Genomic DNA, 21,975 nt, shown 5'->3' on the forward strand with positions numbered 1-21,975 from the left:
TATTTAAAATTAACAAAATAAAATAAGGAACGATAATTTACGAAGACCCATTGAAATAATTTTCTTTTACGATTTTATGTTTTACGTTAAATTCGTAATGTTAATTTATCGTTCAAGTTTCGCACTTAAATTGATCTATTTCGATATAAAATTGCAAAGAAATTTACAATTTAAAATTTAATAGTGATGCGAAACGATTAAGTATACTAACGCGAATGCGTTATAACATAGCGTTAAGTCGTGGTACGGTTGGTAGATGGGGCCTATGAAGGCAAAGGGCTTTTAGGTACTAATTTTATGTAAAGTTATGAGACGTTGCGGTGCCCCGATGTGCTATCACGTCTTCCCGCAGGTGCAATAATCAGAAGGTTTGCGATTCGCAGTCGCAAGCCCGCAGTATAACTAAATGTTCTGTGAGGAATTTCGAATCGTCCTCGAGACTTTAGCAAAAACGAAATGTACTTTATTGCGGAACATCGAGTAGAATTTTTTTCTTTTACTTTCTTATTTTCTTTCTTTCTTTCTTTCTCGTGTAGATATCGCGAGTAAACAAGATTCAATGTTTCAAGAAAGAATACTGGAGCGTTGTCAAACACAAATAACGTGCTATACTTTTCTCCCATTTCTTTTTCTTTCTTTTTCTTCCTTTTTTTATTATTTCTTTTTTTTTGTAATCACGTTTTCCAACTTTTGATCTTTCCCGACTCTTTTATCGACGAAATTAATAATTCTTGAGTAATATATTCTAAAAAGATTCGGATTTGAATTTAAACTTTAATTTCGAAATAGGTGGATACTTATTTAAAAAAAAAAATAAGAGAGAGAGACGGAGATAGACAGAGGAAGAGAGAGAGAGAGAGAGGGAGAAAGGAAGAGAGAAAGGCGCATAAGTGCGGCGGTGCAACGTTGAGAGTACGCACAAGCATTTCTCTCGGGGCGAAGTGTTTATGGCGTCATAAAAAAATAAAAATAAAAAACATTTTTACGAGCTGATCATTAAAGCCGACTCGAAGCGAAGCGACGAAGATGTCCGCCAATTAATGTTTGCTTGAGCCACGCTCAACTTATAACTCATGAAACGTTCGCGAAAGAAGACAAAAGAGTATGGCGAGTCGCGAGCCGCTATCAGATAGATTCTTTTTTCTTTCTTTTTCTTCCTTTTCTTTTTTTTTTATTTATCTATTTCTTTATTTATTGTTAGTATTTTTTTTTCTTTATATATCAATTCGTAGCGAAGGAAGTACAGAGGCGTAAGGAATTATAAAATTCTGCTAAAATGAATGCGAATGAAAAAGATAGTAGAACGAAAAGTTAGAAAAAGAATTACTCTGATGATGATAATGCATTCGTAATTTAAAATTCGTTATGAAACGATAAAGTCCACGTCATTGATACTTAGAATTAGAATTAGAATTAGAATTAGAATTAGAATTCTATAAGATAATAGAAAGATTCTTCGAGAGTCGATGAAAAGTGTATGATCAGCAAAGTATATTCTCAATTACGAAGTTCGTAAACCAGTATTTCACCTGATGAGCGTATAATAATTTGATACTTTATTGTCCATAGATGACGGATGTTATTTTTATGGCGGTCAATAAATTCTTAGTTTATTTGTGGGAGAGATATATTCTTCTAACGTTAGACGGCGCTACTCTGAAGCCTTTTCTTTTAATGTTCTTTTTCTTCTTTTTTATCGGTAATTAATTCTTTTTTAAACGATAAAAATTGTCTTACGTCGATTTCTTTTAAATGATCATACCGTATGGTATATTTCTTCTTTTTAATGATTGAGTGAAATCGATGATTAATATTAATTGTGAAGACAGAATTAGAAATAACAAGCAGATAATTTTTCTCGACTTTTTTTTTCTTAACACGATCATCGAAAAATGTTATTTATAATAATCTATCCGAACTATAGTCTACTCATTCACTTTCTGATTTATTTGTATAGTAAATATTTTAAAAATAAGTGGAAATAGAAACAATTATAATTGGAAAATTATTTGTTAGTTTAAATTGCTTTTAAATATCGCAAAATATATTCATTGATTTTCTTTCGACTGTTCACAAATTGGAACTCTTTTTATAACATTTTTCACTTAAAACTTCAGGCGACAGAGTATTTATTTTCTCATTAATGTCTCTTAATCATTCATTCATAGTTTAGTCTTGATTATTCAAACCTACAAATTAATGATCAAATATATGATGCAAACGCGACATTCGTTAAAATCATAACGAAATTGTCTCTCAGTTGATATACATAATCGAACAATTTTTTCTAATGTAAATTTCTGCTGTTCTCTCATGCTGATAAAGTATCTATGCATCTGTTAGTATCCTTTTGGATGAGATTATATTTCTGAAAAACGGAAAATGCAGAAATTATTAGGACCAAAATATACGATATTTTGAAAGGGACTTCGGGAAAGATAAGGTAACATAAAAGAGACCAGGAATAATGGTAAAGAAAGGTTCACCGTAGGATACAGGATTGTTCCGTACAGGTGTAAAATGTTTAAGGATAAAGGAAGAAAAGAGATTAGAAAGAATACGGACTATGTATACCTTTAAAGAGCGTAACACGCTATGTTCCAGCTCGACGGGAAGCCGGACCTTTTTAATTGCTTTATTACGGATGATTGCAGTACAGTTAAGTCCAAAATATTTTTCAAGAAGTGATCTATAATTATAAAACAAAATGAAAATATATAAAAAGATCTATAATTATAAAATTTATGATTACATCTAATAAGATGTGTTATTTGTGTCTATTAAAATTTATAAATAATAATGTAGATACAAGTTACAACCTGGTAAACATTTCATTAATATTTATATATTTTGTATATATATATATATATATATTAATATTTATATATTCATATATATATATTAAATATTATTTAAAATAATAATATTTTACGAGGTAAGACATGTTATAGTAAGCGTTCTTTCAAATAAAACCTATAGAACCATATCAGTTTTGAGATTAAGTCGGCGTATAAGCATGATTAATTCAAATATATTCTCTGATATACATTTCAATGGGTAAACATAATCAAAAGTTATAGTTTATTAGTATCGAATTTAAATTATCATATATGTGGTATTAAAACGTGAATATAACTATTAAAATTAATGATTAAAATAAAAAAATTATGATTTTCTTTTTCCTATCTACTCATTTCAACGTGGTTTAGAATTTGGTTACGATAATTTGTTGTATTAATTTTTCATGAGATTTCAGTCACAATCGGTATTTCTAAAGAGTGCATGTTATTTACAGATAATTTCGATAAGTTTGTGATATCGCTTTGAAATTAATAGTGCTATCAAAATGATAACGTGGACTTTTTTTCTATTTTACTATTTCTTTTTTATCCGAAATCAAATATGCCACCTGCGGAAATATTTTTTCACTGCATTGTCAACGAGATAGCCATAAACATCTTCGCATCTTTAAGAGTCGTAAATAGAGTAACTAATAGCGGTAATTTAATACGACTACCGTCGACCTTGGATAGTAAGGAAGTTGGTAGCTTCCAGAGGAACTCTAAAAGAATTTTACTCTTCTTCTTTCCTCTCGTTTTTGCTCTCATGATATTTTTTTCGATAAAGTAAAGCGACAAAATGGTCAGTCAGTATTTACAATGGACACGCTTCTATCCTTTTTTTTTATAAAATTATTATATAATGATCGTTTAAAATGCCACGACATCGTATAAATTGTAATATATAATAACGAAAGAAATACAACTGCGATAAACAAGAAATCTTCCTTCTTAATCTTAACGATCTAAAGAGAGAAATTTTTGACGATTCTGTCATATAAAATTTAGAAAATGTAAGATAAAAAACAACGATTCAAAATCACGTTGGATGAAAAGTAAAACGAATAATTTGTCTTTTTTTTTCTCTTTCTTTTTGACATACTTTGGACGCATAAAACGCATATTTACATACTCGTTTGAAAAAAAATTTCACATGCAAATACCTATAGGAAACTTTTCTTTTTTTTTTTTTTAACGAATCTAACGATTTCAACGAAACCGAAGGAATAAAGATTAAAGCGACGTTACTGCTTGATTATCGTCCGTTGGCTAATTAAGATGACTCGTTGACAAGAACAGACATCGCGCATGAGCAAAGGTGATCGGAGAAGACAGGGGGAATAAAGTTTGGTCCGGATGGAAGGAGAATGAAACGACCGAGTGAAAAGGAATGTGAGGAGTAAGGGGATTAAGAAACGGAGGGAGAGAGAAGGTATAGACAACCGTAGGCGGAGCGTTTCGAAGCGGCAAGCAAAATGGGCTTAAGGGACCGCCAGTGGTGGCTGCAAAAGAGTCAATATTGTGACACAAGACATTGTCGTTGGATCCGTCAGCTGCCATTATACCGAAAGATTATCTGCCGCTTCTACAACCTATGCAATAGACTTCATATCGTAACATTTTGCCATTGCTGTGATTTGATATCCATATCGATACTATATATATATATACGTAATTTTTGAATCTCTTTCCTGTCAACTTATTTTCCTTAGATAAGACGAAACAGATAGAAGATAAGATGAAAGGAATATAGATGTTTCAATATTCGTTTTTCTTTTTTCGATTAAAATGTTGATTATCAGGATAGTTGGATTAAAAACTGATCTTTTGAATCTATTTTAATTGGCGACAATTATTAAAGATAATAATTAGCAAGTGATATTAAACACCGTATTTATGTAATATTTTGATGTTATTTTTATAAAATAAATATATAAAAATTTAAGATTCTTTATCTAATTTATTAATCTTAGTATTATGATTTAGGAATTTGAAGAAATAATCGAAAGTATGTAGATCCCTGATCGGCAAGTGTACGGAAGTCGTACTATGAGATTATAAGTAAACTCTATAAATGATGATTATCGATTTTAATCATATCTAAGATAAATAAAGAATTCTCGAATTTAAATTATGATCTAAAGATTTATGGACTCTCTATATCATCGTAATTTATATTAGAGGTATCGGATTAGATATTTGAAATCTATGAGATATTTCAAAGTTGAACGCACAATTAAGCCCAATTCTGTTTTCAATCAATTTTTCTACAACCACTTATATATTCGAATTACATATATAATTATTTATTATATTACATATAATTATCCACTTTTGTAATCTCTCATGTAATTGTTCAATCACTCTTTTATAAAGATATATTATCTATAATGAAAAACTACATTTCGGGATGAATCTAAACATCATTGATTTCATTTCGGAATCTTTTATTTTTTATGAGATGTTTCATAGATTTAAATAAATGAATAATAAATATTCTATAGTAATTATTATTAGATTAATTATTCTATTAATAATAATATAATGAATAAATAAATAAATGATCTAAATAGCGAATATGGATGTGGTAAATAAATAAATAATTCAAATACTGAATGTAGTAAAACTTTTCAGGCAAGCAAGTTTATTTTTTTGGATTGTTTTTGTTACAAAGATCTGACGTTTTAATATTACAATATAAAACAATTTTTGTTGATCAAAGCTAGCCGGTTTTTCAATGATTCGTTTTGTCATTATTCCAATAGTTTTCTTCGGTTTTAATAATACAAAATAATTTATACGTGAACGATCCAACTAAATGTACAATAATATCTTCTTCAATGTCATGTATGATTATTAATTCATTCAAATGTTACAGATTTAAGTCGAACCGAAGCTAATTTACTTATCAAAATAGATTGGCAACTTATGTGTATTTCTAATAATAATTTCGCTTGATCGGTTATTCTATCTGAATTTATATCTAAAATCAAATCGATTGATAACGTTATAAGTAATTCAGATTTTTTGAATTTTTCTTTTCAATTTGCCGATAACGTCATATATTTTTCAATGTTGATATGATGATCTTAATGATATTGTGATATTTCAAGTCTAATAGCATTTGCAATGTCTAATATATGATATTTATAAATTAATTATTCAGCCGAACGTTATAAAATAAAAAATTGTGAATAACGTTGATAACTAATTAACAGCGTAAAGTCAAAGTATAAAATATTATGTCAAATATAAACGGTTGATTCTTCTTCGCTGATTAAAAGTTAATAAACGTTAAAGTTAAACATTAGTCAAAGTTAAAAAAAAGTCATCTTATAAAAATTCAATTTAAGATAAAAACTTATGTAAAAACAATAAAAACAGATGAAAACCATAATATCGTTTATCGTCAAAAATATACGGCTGATTAATAATATAATATTTAGAACATGTTGCTATTCTATTTACGCAATATTTTACATTTAATCTACTAATGTTATTGACGAGAGTACATTTAATCATAAAAAAATAACAATTTTACATTAGAGGCTACTTTATAATTATTTTTATATTTTATAATTATAAAATTTATAAGTTATTTTATAAAATAAAAAAATATATAAAAGTTAAGAACCAGACTAGATCTAAAATAGTTGGATAAAGTTAATGAATATAAAATTGAAATTCAGCGAAATAGTTAAAACGAGTTTATCGAAATAAAAAAAAGTATCATCGAAATAAAGAAAAAAAGAAAAATTAAAAAAAAAAAAGAAGTAGATAAAAATCGATCGATTTGTTGATTTTGTTAAAAATATTTTTCCAATATTTTATGTTTAGAATTATGTTTAGAATTCTGTTTCTAATAAGAAGAGAAACGTCTCTCGTGGATTGTTTTGAAGTAAGAGAAGAACGTCGCAATCGTCAGCAGTGCCTGGTGGTGGTGGTGGTGGTGGTAATGGTGGTATGGTGGTGGTAGTGGTGGTAGAGGCGTGGGAGCCGCCTGGCAAGTCTCTTTATCGTACGGCCGTCGGGACGTCCATTAGGCGCCATTTCGGTTGGTCGACAAGCAGAGAGCAATCGGATTGGTTGGTTCGAAATGGTGGGGATAGAGCGTCAGTGGAGGCGGCATCCTTTAAAAAGCGGTCGCACCCAGTTGTCCTCACAGATGAGTCGATCCAGTCCTTCGTAAAGCATCACTCATATCCGGGAGAAATTATTGACAATCGTTTACCGTCACCGTTCATTATTTTTTATTTATCATTCGTTGTCTGTAGCTTTTCTTAGCAGTTAACATAAATATTTCCTCGTTCTTGTTGCTTTTTGATTATTTTATTTAATAGAGGAATTTGTTTAAATATTGTTTTAAAATTTGTTGGTGAATATAGAAAAATAATAATAATAATATTTTGTGTGTTAACGGTGAAAGTTTCTTGTTATAAATCATCTTCGGAATTTGATGATAAACTATTAATTTTGTGATATATATATATTTTTTTAAAAAGATAAATAATTTTCACGGTAGAAGACCGAAAAAAATAAAAACATTTTAAAGTTCTTCCGAGTTTCTAAGGAAGAGTAACAAGTTACTTGGACGGAACAACGATTTGATCAGTGACTCCAACGTCTTTGTTTTGTTGCAAAAACTTTTAACTGTTCCGAGAAAATCATCACAATGACCGATTTCCCTGGTATTGGTATGGTTCCATATTACAATCACATCGTTTACCGTCAGCAGCAGCAATACCCGCCACAGCAAGGGTTCCCACAACAAATTCAACAGCATGCACCCACGCAACAAGTACAGCAGCATGCTGTTGCGGCTGCAGCGGCGGCTGCAGCAGCTGCAACGGATTCCGCACAACAATATTGGTATACAGGCTACCCTCACGGACATCCTCAACCGACAACGCACCATCATCATCAGAATACCGGATCGCAACAATATTTCGACCATGCGGATGTTTTCACGGGTTGGACGACTCATCCTCACACACATCATTACACTCCACACTTCCAATACCAGCATCATTCCACTTATCAGCAACCTCAGATGCAACAACAACCGCAACAACCTTTGCAGCAGCAAATACAACACCATCACCATCAAGTCCCATTACAGAGATCTCCGATGATACAACAACCTCAACTTCAAAGGTCACCAATTCTACAGCAGGCACAAATGACTCAAACAGGTGTTACACCTTGGGTCGGTCCTCTAAGTCCGCCTACTACCGTTAGCGGTAGCGAAATCAGCAGTCCTGGTGCACAATCCGTATCACCGGCCATGAACAATAATAGTTATAGTTGTAATACTGATGTAAACAACACACATAGTAATAAGGAGAACAACACAAGGCCTGGAATGAACAGGAGCCCGTACGAATGGATGAAAAAGTCGTCCTATCAAAGTCAACCCAACCCAGGTTAGTGTTTTCTTTTTTTTTTTCTTTGTAATTCTTCTACTTTCCTTGATTTAACTCTGAATCGAAAGATTAAGAAACGGTTTCTTAATATTTCGATCGAAAAGCTCTGTAAATTGAGGTAGAAGTCTATTTGAAAGGAAATTCGGTGTTTCTTATCTTTGCCCAAACGAACTTTCTCCAAAGAATTTATTATGACAAATTTAGTCGACATTATGCATGATCGATGATGTTAATTGAAATGAAATACTTTTCGCGAGTACCGATAAGCAGATATATTAAATTAAGAGCACAAACGGAAAGATTAACATTCTTCGAATATTATCGATATTCCTGTTTAAATGTGATATACCGTTAAGTTTTTTGTACCAACCTAATATCTATTTATCTCGGTGACATTACAAAGGTAAATAATGTAAGCTCGGGGAATAACAATTTGAAAATTCAAAATATATTTCAATTTCTGGTGAATTTGGTATTCCGACGTTCCTTCTAGCTCTTTATTCGTTTCTCGCGCTGCTTTTTGTTTGTTTTTTTATCTTATCTCAGGTTTCGATATCGGGTAAAGAAACGATCGAACCAATCTGGGGATTAAAATTTGCCAAGGATGAAATAGTAATCACAATAAGTAATGATAATTCGAAATAGTTTTATAAGAAAGCTAGAAAACAATGAGAGAAATGCGTTGGAAACTTTACAATACGTACGATTCTCTCTCTCTTTTTTTTTTTTTTAATAATTAATGAATTTAGAAGAGGAAAGAGAAAGAAAGAGAGAGAAGACCTCGACCATATCACGTATGTACGTACGATTATAAATACGTCTGGGCGGACTAGATACGGGAAACAATGTAAACACGGTAACAGAAGGGCAAACATCTAATTGCTTTCAAATATTTGTAAGATAATCTCTGGTCTCTCGTCTCTCGTAAACCTCGATTTTTTACTGGACCATACAGATTCTCGTCCATTTCCAGCGGATGATCCTGAATCAACAAGCGTAGGCGATGGAAAAAATCAATCCTTTAGAAATATTTTTCCATCGAATTTAAACGAAAAATTTCCGTGAGCGATAGTCGATCGTTATAACTTTTGAAAAATTCTTTCGTAAATAATTTTTGAAGGTTATATATAGTATATTAACAGCGGAGAAATTTATAGGAAAGATCGTACGATTTTCAAAGTTGATTTACCGTCTAACGTTTATACGTATTTACGTCTTATGAGAGAGGTCGTATAGCTAACATCGTATTCTTTCTTTTTGTTTTTTTTTCTTTTCTTGGTTCTTACAAATCCTCGCAATCTCGTGAGATTTAAGATAAATTTTACGAGATTTGTCCTAGTTCTGCGACTTGATCTTGTACTGTTGCAGTGTGTGACGTAGCCACGGCCTGCAACGCGAGTCAGGCTACGACGCTTCACGAGCTCTGCACCCTCGACGGCACCGGTACGAAAATTTTATTAATAATTATCGTACCGTTTCATTTCTATTTCTTTTCTAGATCTATTATATTCCTTTTATTAAACTAATGAGGAAAGGTTCTGTAGCTCAATTGAAATTAGATACCTTTTTTCGTGTTGCATGAAGCATTGAGAAATGTTATGGCATGTTCGATAAATAGATTTTAGCTTTTCCTTTTTGGATTTTGGTCGATCTAATAGATTCTTAGTGGTATAATTATCGGTAGAATAATTAGTAGCATGAAATGACGTATCTCGCACGTGTGTTTTGTATTTTACATGTAGAATAGAAGTCTAACGAAAAAAGTAAAAAAAAACAGAGTTAAATTTTCTCGAAAGAAACAAATTTCTTTCCAATTAAATTACATTCACGAAAATAGTAATTATTTTTCTATCGAATCGATTGATTCGATTAAGACGTATTTTTCTATATCTTACATATTTTAATTAGTTAGCAATAATAACTTATAATCGAATGATAAAGATTTTATTTATACGATATCTTTTTACAATCATTTTCATTCTATGATCATCGTGCAAGTAGTTAAATACATTTTCTCTTGTTTAGCGTCACGAAAAAGCGTACCGCCTTGTAACGGAATCGTTCGCAATTACCTAGATTTTCTCACCCTTTTTTTCTTTTCCATCTCTATCTCTCGTTCCTCCTTTTATTTTCTTTTTCACTTTCTAGACCTGATCTTTTTTTGCTTCTTCGTTTCTGTCTTCGTTTTCTTAGACAGCATTATTTCATGACCGTGCGACCCTCCGATACCTTCCAACGGTTATTATCTGCATTTTATGGTTATATTGCAGGCGGCCGCTGCATCGTATAACATCGGATCGCACGATTCAAAACAGTATTACGATTTTCGTTCTTAAAACTTGTACGCTCGTATACCTGCCGATGCAGCAAATCATTTGTCCTCTACTTTCTGCTTGGAAAAGCGGACAGGCAGATGAACAGACAAACGGACGAGAGAAACATCGTTTTTTTTTGTTGGCCACGAAATTTTTTCCTTCTTTTTGTTCCTTTTTTTCTTTTCGAGTACGTCGATATATAACACGCGCTCGATCTTTGAATCGAGTAGCGGCCGCCATTTTGGTATCTCACTGCCTGCAATGAAACATCGTGAACAGAGAAGACTACGAATGTTTTCTTCGAATCGAGAGATCGTTAACCCTTTATAAAGGAGAGAAAACCGACGTTGCAATAATATTTCTTCTTCTTTAACCACGATAGATGTTCTTACGTGTTGTTTTATTAAAGTAGGGACCCGGCGTATGCAAACTCGTGCGAATTTATTACGCAACTCCTCGTTACGGTAGGTTTTAAATCATTTATGATTTTGATTGTGACTGTAACGCGACGGAATGGGAAAACATTTTTGTATCTGCGAATATAAGTAGCTAAGTGATCTTTTGTATTGGATATATTCTTTATTCTTATTGTATTTATATATATATATATATATATATATATATATATATATATATATTTATATAAGTTTCATACAAATTGATTGAAGCCGTCGGTCGTAAAATTAAATCTTACAACATCGAGTGTTGTATAAGATTGAAGAACGATTTAATTAATGTCGTAAATTATTTGTCCGTTTAGATGTCATTTTATATTAACTTTTATATCAATACATTATTACGTCGTCCACTTTCGTTTTAATATAATTTTATAGTTGTTTACTGGCAAAAGAAAAGTAAATCGAAAGATCAAATAGAATTCAAAGGACGCCTATTGTATATTTCAAAAATCGATGCTTTCTCATTTCCGTGATATAAATATAGAAGAAAATTTTTTTATATAATTTTTAAAATCAAATATCATTTGACAAGAATTTATTAAGAATATAATCGCCAGAAATTCTTGAATATTCTATTAAAAGGTTTTTATTGATCGATTTAAATATACAGGCAATTTATGTTCAAAATATAATATATGCTTGAGAAAAAATAACGAAATAATCAAAATCGGAAATGATATTTTAAAAACTTCATTTTATTCGTCGTTCATTGACATTCGCGTTGTAAATAATCCTTAAAACATATCTTTAACAAATGATTTCTTTTGTCAACAATAAATGTTAATTTCATTTATTTCGTAAATTCGTTAGTCTTCTAAGTTTTCATCGTTCATTTTGTCTGAGGGATTTAGTTTCTTCTGATGCTTTTATTGCATTTTTACTTTACTTGTTTCTCGCCGTCGGTCATGTTCGAGACTCTGTTAGATATCTCATCGATGTCTGAATACAGATAGAATGGATAGGTATCTTTTTTTATTTACAGAATTTGTATATAGAATTATATACAAATAGTAATGAATTCTATACTTTGAATAAAACATTAGCCATAATCTTTGAAACTCTATAGTTAATACCATTATAAGTTGAAGGAAAATAGTTTCAAGTAGTTTTTCAAATTTTTATTCAAATAAAGAGTAAAAAAGAAAGGGGATAGTGTTTGTTTATTATTAACGTGATACTGTATAACTTTTGAAACTTAAAGTTACTCTCATTGTTCTCCTAGATTAAAGTTTCAAGTTATTTAGTAAAAACTATTGTGGAAGTTGTCGGCACTTTTTCGGGGTTGTTTTAAGAGATTTTTCTTTAAAGGGAAGAAAGTTAATTCTTTTTGGGCATTGATTATTTATTTTTATATAATGCAATGCAAGAAAATATTGGATATAATCGTTTTTAAGATTTTCGTCAAAGGTTTTAGCACGTTGCTATTAATCTGATTATCAGGGAAATTTTCGATCAGTAACCGTGATAGTATGATACTTTTCTGATTAAAAAAATAAAATGCCAGGAATGGTAGCGAGAAACTTTGAATAAATTAATGAATCGCGTAAAATAAAGAATTAGGATATATAAGAAAATAAAATGGTTTGAATGGTAATAAGAAACTTTGGATAAATTAATGAATCACAAAAAGAATTAATTTATGAATTAATTAATGAATTATAAAATGATGAATTAAGATATATAATATTTTAGAAATATAAAATAGATAATTCTTTTATTAGAAGAGAAGTGAAATATTCGTGATGAGTTAATTAACAAGTTAATCAAATGTTATTAATTCGGTAATTTTGTAATTTTGACGAATACTTACATATGCGTAAAATTGTGATGGAATCGGATCAATAATTTTGTTTATTATTAACATTATTAGTATACACGTGTATATAAAATGAACGTCATTTTGCAAATAATCTTTCAATTTATTTGATATTTCAATTCTTTCACTCCAACACGTTTCTAAGAAAATGTAACTGCAATAAATTGAACGCGTATCGCCGACGACTCGACACTGAAATACTGACGAGCAAATTGTTTATGACATAGGACAGAATTTTCTATTCTTCAAACTTTATGACAAAGTCTATAACATTTGTTTGATTATTTTTGAAAAATAATTGTTTTTAGAAGAAAGTACTATTTAAAAGTATTATTTAATGAAAATAATTGCAAGATGTTTCTCATTTTTAATTTATATGTGATATTTTCAATTACAAAGTGATAAAATTATAAGAACCAAAAAAAATAAAAAAATAATAATCAGTTTTTGTGGAAAAAGTTTCAAAACACGGATACGGCAGATAAATTAAAATAGCACTTAGGACAATATTTCGATTTTACAAATTTAACCAACAACAATTTAACATACCTTTCTTAGCACAAATAATATATTTTCGAACTTAATTACTTTTTGTTGCCGAATTATTCGTGTAAAGAGATAAAAATTGCCTTTGGACAAAACGTTGCATATCGTTATTATCCATTTTAGTTTGAAATTTAGTTTTTCATTCGTCGTTGTTTTTCTCATAGAGTAATTCGATGATTGATGGACGTTTTTTTTTTCTTTTAAATTTCAGTACATTGTAAATTTAATCGATATTCAAAGAAGAAAAATATATTCATAAATGAGACATTACAATATCGGAATAAAACTAAAAAATAATCTTAATTTTTTTATAAGAAAAAAAAATCGTTTCTCAGACAAAAGATTCGTGATTCAGTATCCAAGTAAAAAAATATTTTGAACAAATAACGGGAAAAAAATTATTTCTTTTGCTTGTATAAAATTTCTATACAAGAATCACATAAATCCAAAAATGTTGAATGTACTTCGTGAAACCACTTATCACATCTCACACGTTGAATCACAGTCATTTTATTTCGATGTCCAAACTACACAACTCTCTACACTCGACAAATTCGGTATCATTCTCTTCAGTATTACATCAAAACTTTTTTCAAATTTTTGGGCTAAGAAATATGAAATATTTTCGTTCGAAGATGAATTTTCCATAACATTTTTAAATTTGAGCTTTATTATTTAACCCGAGAATCTTTACTTGATCAAATGATTCATTTATCTTGTCAATAATACTATATTAATATCTCATTAATATTTCATCGTATGAATACAAACGTAAACTTTACTAAAACACTACTAAAATACTACATTGATACACTGCATCCAGAAAAAATCATTACGTTTCGGTTAATTGTTAGTAAATTATGATGTAAAAAACCAGCAGAGAATATTTAATTTCTATATTAAAAATAATTCGCCTAATTTCTTAATTGAAAACAAACAAAGGATATTGCTCATAAGTTTTGTTAATAATTATCAGTTCTATTACTAAAAATATTTGAAAATCTAATCTATAAAACATTTATGAGATCGAATCATCTTATCTACAGGATTATTTTACCTAAAATTACCCTATATCTATAAATACTGATATATTTTATTATTTCAAACGATAATCTACTGTCTAATCCATCCAATATTGTCGAATATTTAGTTGACAATAATATTTTACGTGTGCAGAAATAGTTTACTTGAAATGAAATATAATATAGTATGTATGCATATAGTTGACGTATACATATATATTATAAAAGGACTTTTGTAATAGTTATACGCCCTTTGTACTTATTATATCTTTGAGAGTGTATTTATGTTTCCGTCGGAACGAAAGGGTTAACACGTTTTCTTCCAGATGCATTGTTTTCGGTACACAATGAACTTCATTTTCAGGCCAAATGATATTTTTGTCATTTACTGATAAAATGTAAGAAAACAATTATTGATATTACTATTTTATACTCTATGATGATATTTGCAATACTTGTTAAGCCGTGAGCCGATAACGGGTACATACGGCGTAGTGATGAGTTGTCAGTTGCGCAATGCAGTTTTCTTTCGTTACAAGCATTTACTTTGCAATTGGTTGGCTAAATATTTGCATTATCGTGAAAAAAACAGAGACGAGAAAGAAGATTAAATTATAAAAACATTTATTAGGAAAACTCTGTACAATAAACATCGACAATTAGTACACAAGCATAGATTTATCATAAAAATTAATCGCTAGAGATACACATTTAGTCGGAACATATGGTACATGTTAGCGGTACATATGGACTAAAAATGAAATTTGCTCAAAAATGGCTTGGCAAAAAACGTGTTAAGCAAAACATCTTCACACCTTCATATCTTACAAAAGTATTCTATAAAATTGAAATAAAATTGGATTCGGTTACTTTGCTAATTTCCAGTTCAAAGGAATTTATAATTAAACGGATATTACTTTAAATATTTTGAAACGATTGGCCTATAATTTTAGACATTAACAATTTTCACGATAGTAGAGATTTGCATGCAAGATTTTATTATCTTTGAACTAGCGATTTTATTGATACATCGTAGTTAAAAAAAGTTAACATATAAAGACACCGACACAAACACTTTGATTGAAAAAACGTCATGATTTGTAGAGAACATCAAACAGAATGGAAAAATTCTATTATTATTAACTATTATAATGATATTAACAATATATATGTTTCTCGTGATAATGATTGCAAAAGGAAAACTTTCTGGGAAATAATCATACGGTATTTACCGCTAAAGATAATACATTTTAATTCTTATATTCCAGATAGTCTTACATTTATTTTCTTTTCTTTTTTAACATTATACGAAAATCAGAAAAAGTAGGATTCGATCGAGAAAAATATCTATACTCAAAAGACTATTATATTACGCAAGAAAAATAATATCTTCTAATCTATATCTAATAATACAATTTATATTCCAAATATTTATCATTTACAACAGACAGATGAAATAATCTAAAATTAATTATTAAAATTAATTATTAAAATGAAGAAATAAAAATTATACCTATGGTCTGATGTAATAACAGACAATATACGTATTCCTTCTTTCGTTTAATCGCGTCATTTATTATCAGGTCAGTCAATTGCAAAGTGTATAACGTTTCGCAGGAACATTTCGCGAGATTATCGAAAAGAATCCTGTTGGTTGTAACTCTTGGGGCTATTTGAAACATATCTACTCGTATACAAATGTGAGATGGCACAATACGAGTAATTGTGATGCCACTGACGAATAGGACCCCGGCGAGATGCGTGAACGTCGGAGAGTTCCGTGAGGGGTTGAAGAGACACGGGGGTGGGTTCAGTCTTGGCAGGGAAAGCAGGGCACGCGCTTTTGCCATTTCGTAGCTCGAAATGGAAGAGCAAATGCTATAATGGGGTGGCAACGGGTCCCACGAGCGCACTTTCTTCTCTCCCTCGACTGTCTCTCTGCGTTCTCTGTCTGTCTCTCTTTCTCTCTCTCTCTTTTTCTATTTCTCTATTTTTCTTCTTCTATCTTTTTCTCTCTTATCACACGCAACACCAGCACGTTTCAGTCATCTCGTTCAAATCTTTCTCTCTCTTTCATTCTCTCTGCCGCTTTCTCTGTCTCTCTTTCTCTTTCTCATGGATGCACTTCCAACCAGATATTTTTATCGCGATACGATTCGCCTTGATCTCCTTTCGATGATTCCCGATATTCCAAGTATAAAGATTATGAAATTCTTGATATATTCAAAGATCTACGAGACGTTCATGATGAGACGAATGATTACTTAGAATGATAGCTTATCGGTTGATGACAAATGGAGAATAATTAAAGTAATTATATCGTAGATTTCGATATAAGATATCGTTTCTTTTTCCACCCTACCCCCACCTCACTTACTCCCAAAAGGTGTAACTGCGTTCTGAAAGATTCGTTAGCGCGAAATATATGAAAAAAAAAAAGGAAAAAAGAAGGGGATCATAAAATTATGTCCGTGATTCTAAACGTACACCAGCCGGTAATCCACGAATAAACAAGCACGACGTGCTTGCGTATACGTTTCACAAACACAACCTTTAAAATTCTTCCATCCGAGACTTCTGGTATCAACGACCGGGATGTATCCTTATCATTGGTGTCTAGCACCGAATTTCATAATTTTTCCACGGCCGTGTTGCCGTAAATACGAGACAAAGAGTTGGCAAATGATACACTTGTAACGTAAAATGATAAATAAATATTCTGTTTGAGGAATGAAATACTCTTTACAATTATGATATATTCATAACGTTTCGATGATAGAGTGATTATGGTGATGGTATAATCGTCGACAGCCTTGACGAGTCGTTCACGGATAATCGTCACGAGGAGTTCAGATATCGAAAAGATGAAAAAGGCCGACGGTAATCCCTTACTGAGTCACGCAAACGCTCACATAGGACTATGTTGAAACGACATAGCTAGTTTCTCTCTCTCTCTCTTTCATTCTCTGTCCGTTTGTCTCTCTTTCTCTCTCTTTCTTCTGCCCTTTCAAACAACCACATCCGTGTCATGCGAGTCTCCAGAGAGAAACCAAAAAAACGTTTTCGGATCTGAAAAGTTCAGGTGTTACATTTCGTGGAAATTGGACGGGTTTGTGGAAGTCGAATCTCGTGAAACAACAAACTCCTTCTCGACTTCGTCCACGTTGACTCTTTCCTCTTTCTTTTTTGTTACTTCTTTGCACTTTGGGCGGTTTGTATTTAAAATAAAAAGCTCGAAAGCTTCTTTAGATATCAAAAAAAAAAAAGAAAGAAAAAAAATGAAGAAAGAAGGGAAAGAAATGAAACAACGAATTCAAATATATGACACAGTTGTGTATGCTACTCGGAATTTTTTCATTTTCGATTACGATCTTTAAAGATAAAGTCTGTCTTTCGATAACGGTTTACGAATATTTCACACGTGTGTTTACGTGCATTATATCGAATGAAGCCGAAGACGATCGCGCTTTAAACGTCATCAAATATTTACAGATTTTGAGAAGATGCGTAAACGTCAAAGGGAAGGATTTATCGTCTTCAGGATCATGATTTCAACGTCATTGTCGTCGGTTCAACGATAGTTAGATACATACTAACATACTCAACAATTTTTTTTCTTTTCTTTTTTCTAAGTCCCCTTGCATTACGAGGAATTTCGTACGTTTGCCGTGATTCTGGATAGGAGAGCCATCATAGATATGAGATAGGCGGCTTGATGTACTTACGTTTTGATAACGATCTCTAATAATCCCGATAGAGATTCGAAAACTTGAAATTCTGTAAGCCTAATATACTCTAAACGTACTTTCGTTGGCTTAAATGGTATCTCACAAGGAGAGTATAAATTTAAAATTATTATAAAATTAAAGGCAAAAATCCTTCGATATCGTTTCTTGACTCATATCGTGGCGTGGACAAAGTATAAAAAAAAAAGAAAAAAATAATAATAATAATTAATGACGTTGATGATAATTCAACGTCATTTGGATGATGAATCATTATACCTGACGTCGTTATTTACAACGTTATTATTACATCGTACAAAATAATACATTATAATCTTTCAATAAAATCCATGTTGATTTTTTTTTTCTAAACAAGAAATTCAGTGTATCAGCCAGCCATGCTGGATCCACCTATTTGAACGGTCAAAAAATCTAAGGTCGAAGCCTATTCGTGATGCCTCGAAGACCTCGAGTCCTCTTATCGAGGAGTGGTGGATTAACGTGCACGCCTTTGATCTCGCCGGCTAGCCTTATCTAATCGGTCTCTCTTTCCTCTCTGTTCCTCTTATATTCTCTTTCCTTCTCTCTTTCTCTCTCTCCTCTCTCTGTTTCTCTTATATTCTCTCTACTTCTCTTTCTTTCTCTCTCTATCTTTCTCTCTCTCTCTCTCTCTCTCTCTCTCTCTCTCTCTCTCTCTCCCTCTGTCTCTCTTTCAGTCGGTCTTTCTATACCTAGCTGCTCTTACCATAGCACTCTCTTCCATTCCGTATTCCATACGAATGTAATCGGTTCTCTTACAACGCCACGTCGCGTAAAGATATTCACACGTCGTGCTCAATACCACAGTCAACTTCCTTCTTCGTTTTTCTTCTTTTCTTTTTGATTTTACAGCCTAAAAAATTTTTTTCCCGTCGGCTGAAAAAACCTGTTCTTTTTTCTTCTCTTTTTTTTGGATCATCGAACGAGTAGGATAATTAATAGCTTGAAAATTAACTTTTATTCTTTTTTCTGGTTTTTTCTTTTTTTTCTTAGTATCAATATAAGTATCCACAATGGATGCTTATCGCGCAGTTTAATAACGATAGTAATAGAGCGAAAGGGATAAAGAAGTTTTCACGATACTCGCGATAACGTTTCGTTATCTTCTAGCCAACGAATCTATTCTAAGAATATAGATACTCGTGCTTTTTCGTTGTTTCAATGATTTCTTCTTTCCTTTATTTTTTATTTTTAAGAAAATGCGCGTTAATTTATATACACCAACAGATTTTATAATATTCTTTAATATACTTAATTGGTTTCTATAACGTATTTTGTGATGTAGTTTTGAACGATGTTAATCGAACAATAAAAATCGTTATCAACTTTGACGAACGATACCGAAGATGAAATAAGAAAAGCGAGAAGTTTAACAACGTTATTTTATATATTATCTCTTTCTTTTTCAGGAAAAACTCGGACCAAAGACAAATACAGAGTGGTCTACTCAGATCATCAAAGGCTAGAACTTGAGAAGGAATTTCATTTTAACAGTTATATTACGATCCGACGTAAAACAGAACTCGCCAGCTCTCTTAATCTTTCTGAACGTCAGGTAATTTTTTTGAATAATGATTTATATTGTAACAGGTGTTTATCATTTGAAAAGTATCACGCTAATTAACTAAATCGTAGAAAAAAAACACACATCAATAATTTAAACAATAATTCTCGATAATTTGATATTGAATATCGCGTAATGAATAGCATTTATATATAAATTCTGTTAATTCTAAAGATCATTTTAAATTTATATCTTTGCGATGTTGACAGGTAAAAATTTGGTTCCAAAATAGACGAGCAAAACAAAGAAAACAAATGAAAAAACGCGAAGAAATGGAACAAAAATTATTAAAAACTACGGAAACACTTACTTTGGACGAAAGGAAAGCACGCGTGGAAGATAGGATCTGGTGGAGTTATCTGCAATAAAAATAGGAAAATAAATAGATGCACTTTGCAACTATGTGTAAACACTGTATATATAAATATATATATTAGACATGAATATATGTAAGACTTTAGTAATTTATGACACGTGTAGTTAGGATGTATCAAGGCATCGATCTAACGATGTCTTTGCATTGGATTTTAAATTTTGAATTTTAATATACTGTTCTTAAACTTGGAAAGCAAATGAATTGTTATTTATATAAAAAGTAAGTTATTCACATTATTAATATAAAGTTTAAAACAATTTTCAATGATATTTTAGACAATAACAAGAAACTTCCAATGCAAAATAGTTGTATATAAGTGCACATAAAAAGGGAAGAGAATAATAACGTGTAATAAATTATTAATTATAGTCTTATACATTTAGTTGCCAAGTGTTAAAACCTAGCAATGTAATGATTTGTGATTTTATTATAAAAAACTTTTTAAACGTAAAAGTGATATATTATAATTTAATACCCATAACAAAATTACTCTTTCTTGTTTTTTTGTAAATTAAAAAACTCTGACGCGTAATTACGAGTAATTACAAGTATAACGACGAGTAATGCCTGATGCATTATGTATTTACTAAACTCTTAAAGAGACTTGATATTTGAAATTGAGATTTTGAGATATTGAACTTGAGATTTTTTTAACGTTTTCCATTTATAATTTCGTATTATTTAAAATAAATATATTCGAGGATATTTCTCATTTACTTTTCAAACCCATTCTACGATTGTGTTAGATCTATGCATACATAAATAAAAACCTATAAACGCGTGTAATGCGGAGTGTTTGAAATGCTAGCGCATAGCCGATGGCAATGAATGCCATGGATATCCAGACGCACATGTACATGTAGATAAACGTATAAACGTAGAAAACATAGAAATCCACAAGAACGCACACTAAAAAGCGGTAAAGCTACGTAGGTGCCAACGAGTCCCGCGGGAGCCCTGAAGTTAACTACCAGATCGATGTCCGACCCCAGACCACTTCATCCCCTGAAACCAACCCCCCGGTACTTCGACGACCGTGATGCTGTGAACGAACCGACCAACCTCCACCCATCTATATCCTCCTTCTTCAACTTTTTTCTCTCATACCATCGCTCGACTTGAACTTTCCGTGACTATGTGCCACAGCGTTTCGACAATGATTTCTTTCTTCTTTTTTTGAAGATGCCTTTGATCGTGGGATAAACAAGAATCTTGAAACTAATGAGAAAGAGGGAGAAAGAGAAAAAAAGAGGAATTTAAGGGATAAGAAGAAAATACACGTATCGTGTCTAAATATTTTATTATTTGAGAATCTCCAATTAAGAATGTTAAAGATTATCGTAAGGTTTTAATAAAAATAATATTTTTATACATAACGTGCGAAGTAATATCGTTAGTTTCTAGCGAACTTCGTTGAAATTCGTTGTCGTTGATAAGTGACTTTGTGAAATGAAGAAAATATTTTTTATTTACTATAACGTACTACAGAAGAAAATTTTTTTTTACGACCAACAGCTACTATCTCTATCCTTTTTATCTGTGGCATCTACCTCGGAAAAAATCGGGATAAGGAAGAAGTGAAAAAGGGATGGGTCAGCTTCTAAAAGAAGCTGAAAAGAGGAAGGTTGGTCGGCAGTCAGGCGTAATTGGACCCCGAAACGTAACATCGTTTTACGTATACTGAGAAAAATTCCGTGAGGATACGCGGACGAGAGACCTTTTTGTTCGAGTTTCTCCGGGCTAGTCGGTCCAGTCGCAAACACCAAATAGATACTTTTATGAGGGTTATAAAGTTCCTGAATCGAGTATCGATGGTTCCAAAGGGGCTAATCTGCGGATGAAAACTGTAAT

The 21,975-nt window shown here is 31.3% G+C and overlaps 1 protein-coding gene across 2 annotated transcripts; it reads left to right on the forward strand.

The window, feature by feature from the left end:
* The first annotated feature begins 6,928 nt into the window (after window positions 1–6,928).
* LOC127062269 (homeobox protein CHOX-CAD-like) lies at window positions 6,929–20,333 on the forward strand. 2 transcript variants are annotated; one of them, XM_050990167.1, is made up of 4 exons: window positions 6,929–8,263; window positions 9,632–9,706; window positions 19,594–19,739; window positions 19,958–20,333. In XM_050990167.1, exons 1-4 carry the CDS (start codon window positions 7,513–7,515, stop codon window positions 20,114–20,116), a joined length of 1,131 nt encoding a protein of 376 aa, XP_050846124.1. In that variant the 5' UTR covers window positions 6,929–7,512; the 3' UTR covers window positions 20,117–20,333. The 2 variants fall into 2 exon arrangements, with proteins under 2 accessions (XP_050846124.1, XP_050846125.1); XM_050990168.1 differs by lacking the exon at window positions 9,632–9,706 and having other exon boundaries at window positions 6,936–8,263.
* Window positions 20,334–21,975: the final 1,642 nt, after the last annotated feature.

Source organism: Vespula vulgaris, chromosome 3 (assembly GCF_905475345.1).
Source record: "Vespula vulgaris chromosome 3, iyVesVulg1.1, whole genome shotgun sequence".
NCBI classification, from domain to species: domain Eukaryota; kingdom Metazoa; phylum Arthropoda; class Insecta; order Hymenoptera; family Vespidae; genus Vespula; species Vespula vulgaris.